The sequence below is a fragment of the Monoraphidium neglectum genome (genome assembly GCF_000611645.1).
Source record: "Monoraphidium neglectum strain SAG 48.87 unplaced genomic scaffold scaffold03494, whole genome shotgun sequence".
NCBI classification, from domain to species: domain Eukaryota; kingdom Viridiplantae; phylum Chlorophyta; class Chlorophyceae; order Sphaeropleales; family Selenastraceae; genus Monoraphidium; species Monoraphidium neglectum.
This window is the reverse complement of record NW_014010135.1, coordinates 1-6,102: the sequence shown is the minus strand read 5'-3', so window position 1 is coordinate 6,102 and position 6,102 is coordinate 1. Positions and strand designations below refer to the sequence as shown.

The 6,102-nt window shown below is 64.4% G+C and overlaps 1 protein-coding gene across 1 annotated transcript; it reads left to right on the top strand.

Moving 5' to 3' along the window:
• Nucleotides 1-210: 210 nt before the first annotated feature.
• MNEG_12885 (hypothetical protein) lies at nt 211-624 on the top strand (the record flags this gene model as incomplete). Its single annotated transcript, XM_014038643.1, has 1 exon — nt 211-624. One exon carries the CDS (start codon nt 211-213, stop codon nt 622-624), a length of 414 nt encoding a protein of 137 aa, XP_013894097.1.
• Between the last annotated feature and the right edge of the window lie 5,478 nt (nt 625-6,102).

The following is a 6,102-nucleotide window of genomic DNA, read 5'->3' as shown; positions in this document are numbered from 1 at the left end:
ACAACCCACATTGGGGTGTGTCTCCTGCTTGTTGTCACCCCTGAGCACTTTGCACCCGCTTGTGCGGCATGCAGAGCCACCGCAAGCGCAGCGCACGCGGTCACGCCCGCGGACGACTCCTGCCGCCATCTGCGCAGCACCATCACGCCCCACCCTTGCTAGCTATCATCTGTCCGTTTCTCAACATTTGCCTCGATTTACGTGCAGGTAATGTCCGCGAGCCTCTCCCGCGCCCAGGCTGTGGTGGACGCCGGCTCAAAGGCCGTCTCCCTCGACAGCGGCCCGCCCATCCTGGACCCCTCCTGGGGCCTCTACCCGCCACCCACACCCGGCGCCGCGCCCTCCTCGCCCGCGGCGTCACCTGCGGCGTCATCCGTGGCGTCACCCGGCGTCCCCGCTGACTACAAGTGCGCGGGTGACGAGCACGGGCTGCTGCTGTACCCGGCGGCCGGCGCCGTCGCCGCGCTCGGCGCCGCGCCGCCGCTGCCGCCGCGCGGCGCGCTGCTGCGGCTGCAGCCGGGGCACTGCGACCCGACTGTGAACTTGTACGACTGGATTGTGGCGTACCGGGGGCGGCGCGTCGAGGGCGTGTGGCGCATCGCAGGGCGGGGGCCGGGCGCATGATGGGTCCTGTGGGCTGGGGTGGGCCCAGGGCTTTTGGTTGCACCCGGCTGCCTTGCGCTGTGCACGTGCCGCATCCGTCTATTGTGGCTGGAGCTCATGCGTTCAACGTCCAGGGTGGTGTAAGTCAGCTGAATAACATCTCGCCCGGTCAGTTGGGGCAGCAGGGGTGGTGGCCCCGCTTCCTGGCTCACTGAGCAACTGGCAGTCGCCATGCATCCCCTCCAAACGCCCTATAACTGGACTGTATTGCAGTTTGTCTTGTGCCGTCAGAGTTGACAACCGGCAGCACAATCGCATGGGAGGAGCACTGCAGTGAGGCGCTCTGCCCGCCGGGACACGCCCTGCATGGGCTGGTCTGGCCTGGGCTTGGTCCCTGCAACTGTGGCGGGCGGTCATAAGTTAAGGCAGGGTCTGGGCCTGCTTTGAGGCCAAAAACAGAGAAATCCAGTGAAGCGATTTCAAGAGGAGCAAAGACTAGCAAAGAAACACAGCTGCAAACCGGACACGAATGCATCAAACAACAATCCCCCTCAATAAGTTAGCATGGGGTCAGCAGCGGCCGGTCACTCCAGCCGCCGTGGAAACGCGAGTCACAGCGCCGGCGCCGCGGCACTCCCTGCCACGGCGAGGGCGGCCGCGCAGACGGGGTGGACCGATCCGGTTTTGGCCCGGTGGGCTTCGCACAGCGACCGCTCAAACTCCTCGGATGAGTAACCACCGGGGCAGTCGTACCTGCCGGCGGGCAGTTTGTCAATGGGAAGGGCACAGGTTGCAGCTCAAGTTCTAGTTTGCAGTGTGCGTCTTACCGGATTGTCAATTTGGCGTGAATGGCGCACGGGTCAGCGGCGATCCCCTTGCATCAGGACGAAGCGCTCACTTGCATGCGGGGAAAAATCGGGGCGCAGGCCAGCAGACTCGAACCCGGGCCCCCAGAAGCGCACCATCGCCCGCCGTCGCGCACGCATCTCTTGGATCCCTCGACGGCGATGGTGCAGCTGCGCGTGGCGTTGCGCGCTATTGAGGCTGCGGACGTCGCGGCGGCGAGCTGCGTCGTCTCCTTGGCGCTCGATGCGCACGATGCTATGGCCGCCCGCGTGGCGCGGGGTACGCCGACCTGCGGTTGGGCGTTTGAGGGGGTTTGCAGGAGGCCTGGCGGGCTGCGGCGGCCGCGTAGCAGCACAATACCGGTTTGGTTCGCACGTGACATGCAGGCGCGTGTCAACCCTTCCTTACACACACACACACACACACACACACACACACACACACACTAAAAATTGTGTGCGCGAGCCTACCCACACAAAGGCGCGCATGTGTGCACGCGCGCGCGCGCACACACACCCACACCCACCCACACCCACCCACACACGCACACACACACACACACACACACACACACACACACTCTTTCACCCTGTCTCTGCCATCCTTTTTCCCCCTTTTTCTTGCTCTCCTGCGTTCCGACACAAAAACCAAACCGCGCTCGCACAGGCCCACCTGCTCCAGTGCCCATTCTGTTGCTCGAGTTGTCCACGCACTGTATGGGTTGCCGTAGAACATCAGCTGTAGGAATCCGAGCAGCCATTCCAGGTTCTTCTCTGCGGGAATGCTCTGCCTGCCAGACGGACATCGGCGGCGGCACGGGGCGCAGGCATGTTTTTCAATGTACAGTATGTGCGCATGCACTCACGCATTTGTGTGTGCGCGCGCAAAATTGGATGTTCGCGTGTGTGCATGCGTGCACGTGTGTGCGCGCACAAGTGCGTGCGCGCGACGAATGTGTGTTTCAGCTAGCTTGTGAGGGTCGGGGGGGGGGGGGAGTGCAAAATCGATGGCGATGTTTTGGGCGCATGTGGCTTGAGAAACAGAACGGCGGTGGCTCGAGGCGGCACATGGCCCTCGTGCAGGTGAGGATGCAGGGGCACAGCTGCCGGCGCTTCCGACTTGCAGCGCACGTGCCCGCGTGGCTGATCGCGGCACGCCTGCACCTGCTCTCAAATCGCCGCCGACAAAACCCTCGAGCCCCCACCTGACACACAGCTCCATCATATTGCCGCGGCACTCGAGCGGGCCGTGCTTGCACCAGAACACGTTGTTGGGCCTCACATACATGATGTACCTGCCCGGCAGAGGTTTTCGTGTTGCATGGCGTTCGCGGATGGGGCCCTTCCATCGGGCCGTGCGTGGCATCCTGCCCCACCAACCACCAAGCAGCGAGGCGCGCTGGCAGAGGTCGACATGCACGTCAAGCATTCGGATCCCTCGCCATGCAAGGCAACAACCTGCGTACGCTTGCAAAGTGAGCAGACTCACTCGTTGCTAAGGTGCACAATCGGCTCGAGCCTTTTGAGGATTGGGGCTAAGTAGTTCAAGCAGAACAATGCATCCGGGCACAAGCTCATGATGAACGTCTCCAGCAGCACCTTGTTGGCGGGCGCGCTGGGCGCCGCCCCTGGCGGCGCCGGCGCAGCTGGTACGGGCATCGGGGAGGCCACGGGGGGCATGTCAGAGTGGCAAGGGACGAAGGGCACACGCGCGAAAGGGTGCGGTTGCTGGCGTGGTAGCGGCGCTTCAGAATTGCTCAATTTCCCTGAAGGAAGTAGGGAGACCCTCATGGATTTGGGGTCCAACGGTGCAGCGGGACGAGCTGCGTGTGTTGCGCATGCCATCGTCTCTGCCGCAGGCCGTGCATGCGAACGCAACAGGCGCCTCACCCATTGCGCCGGCCGCTTGGACCTGCCCAGGCTTATCCATAGGTATCGCTTTTACCGCACATACCAACAAAATGGCAGTCGCGACGGCGGTAGCCGTGTTCAACATTGATTTACACGCGGTCTGCTCCCGCGGCTCGCTCCGTTGAACTTGCTCTCTGCAGGATTTTTTTAAATGGTAAACTCAATCACCTGCTGTTGTGCCTCGCATCTCCAGCCATTGCGCCCCGCTGCGTCCTGGTATCGTCGCTGCTGCAGCTGCTGCTGCCGTCCTGCTGGTGTCGCCGCCTTGCACTCTCAGCTTGCCTTCTGTAACATCGTTTCTAGGATCAATTGTATGTGGTACAGGTTTGACCAGCCAAGATTTTCCAGCCTGAGCTGACCAGCATATGTTTAGCTGGATGGGCATCGGTAGCTTGACCCAGGCTTGACCGTCATGATACCGGTACATGATCCCCAACCCGGTGGTGCGCACCTCTTTCGCAGCCTGCCATTTGAGTGGCATCCCCTTCACCCTCCCCGACGCGACCAACCTAAATCCAGCTGCAGCAGTAGAGGGAATGATGAACAACCTCACGAACGTAATCTGCATCACCTAGCAAGCCGTGTGGAGCAGCAACCCCAGCAGTACGGTACCAAGGAACACCCTTGACCGAGGCAATCCCTTACTGCACAGGTCCCTTGGGGGCCCAGTGCTTGGTAATCTGCATGCATGGGCCCGAACATCTCAACCTCCTTTGCTGCAGTCCGCCGCTTTGCGCCCACAAACCCATCAAAACCTGCTCTGCACAGTTTACACTTCGGCAGCATCCCGCGTCTGTTGTGTGCGCGCTGGCTCACATCATGCAGGCCTAGAATGGCCCGGCCTGCACAGCCGTTGAGAGCCGTGCACTAAGGCCAGAGCGTGAGATCAGCACATGACGTCCTATGCTGAGTGGTTGGAAGACGGGTCCCGTGCGCACAGGTCGGCAGGGGGCCAGGCCAGCTGCGCGGCTTTAGCAGCAAGGCCCACCAGGTCAGCATGGGCCAACACGCGCCTCGCGAGCCCCACATGCGGCGCGTGCGCGCTTGCTGCGCGGACGAACGTGTGGTGTTGGGCATGGTGGCACTGGGGGCAGGGCGGCGCCGCCTTTTGCGAGCCGCAGGGCTGATTTTCGCCCCTTTGCGGCGTGGGCGCCAGTCCGCGCATCGGAGGTTGGAAGAGGTGCTGCGGCAGCACTGCTGCCTGCGGCAGGGTGGTTGCCCAGCGGGACGCGTTCTGGCAATCCGCGGGGTGAAAAAGCCTTATTTTCAGAACACCTGGTTAACACTTGTGCTTGTTGGCCGAGACGCCTGGGCAGTAGCGGGGCACCCGCCCAAAACAGGAGGTGATGCCGTCGCTGGATGAGTCGCACCAGGTGCAGCTCTCAGCGCGAGCGATCCGGCAGATGACGCCCTTCGGACCCGTGCCCCAAACGAGAATCATCTCTCAAACTGCACATTCTTCTCGCCTCTTGAGTCTCACGTCACTAATTTTGCCAACAACATAATCGCTGGATTTGGGTTGTCCTTGTCTCGTCCACACCCAAGAGTCAGTTTTCGCCGCGCCACACTCAGTTGGTTGCAGTTATAAATTCTAAATTGATAGCGAGAAGGTTATATAGCTGATTCAAGGACAAGGACCTCCCCCCAGTCAGACCAAGATTGTGATCCGCAGCAATGGGCAAGCCCCCGGAGGAGGTGCCGATTGATTGTGATGGACTTGCCAGCATGACGCACAAGCTCGCTGGCGTGAGGCTCCAGGCGGTGAGTGGACTCCGGTGCCCGCCCGTCACCAGCCGACTGACTGCGACTGGGCCGGCGAGGGGGCCACGCGCCAACTTCGCCCGCGAGCGCCCGGCGCGACGCGCCTTTGCGATGACGGCATCCATCTGAGTGCGTTGGCGCATGCCGGTCGGCGGCACCGGCGCCTCGGCCGCCCCGCGTGCATGATGCCGCCACATGCGCGCGGGGCTGGGGTGACAGGGTGGCGCCTTCCAAGCCCCAAACCTCCGCTCATGCCACGTGGCGGCGCCCAACTCTCCCTTGCGCCACGGCCCAGCGCTCTGCCACGTATGCGCCGCCCCAGCCGCCGCCCGCCCGCGCCGCCCCCGGCAGCGTGCGCGCCGCCCTGCCACGGGCGCGCCGCCACCTGGCGCGTCCCGCCAGCGCGCCACACGCCCGCCAACCTTCCGCCCCCATGCCGCGCCCCGCCCCGCGCCGCCCGCGCGACCTGGCCCCCAACAGGAGTCCCAGGATTCCTCCCCATTTGCCGAGGTTGACTTGCTATTGGACCGACTGAGCCTCTCCGCCCTCGCCGCGCCCCCAAAGCGCGCCGCGATCGCCGCAGCCGCGCCGCCGGGCGGCGCCGACCAACCGCGGCCCGCGGCCGCGGCCCCGCTGTCGCACGACTCATCCCTGGACAGCAGCGCGGACGGCGTGTTTGTCTTCGGGGACGCGCGGGACGCCTCATTCACATCCGACGACCAAGCGGGCGCCGCCGGCGCCGTGGCGGCCGCGGCAGCCGCGGCCGCGGGCCTCGCGTCGCCACCGCTCCGCGGCAGCCCCCTGCGACGGTCGTCTACTGCGCCCGCAGCCGGCGGCGGCTCCCCCGGCAGCTGCGGCGCGGAGGACGCAGCACTGCTTTCCAGCCTGGCGGAGCTCTGGGCAGACGAAGAGCGCCGCGAGTCGCGCCGCCGCGGCGGCTGCGGCGGCTGCGGCGGCGCGGGCGGCAGCGGCGCCAGCTCGC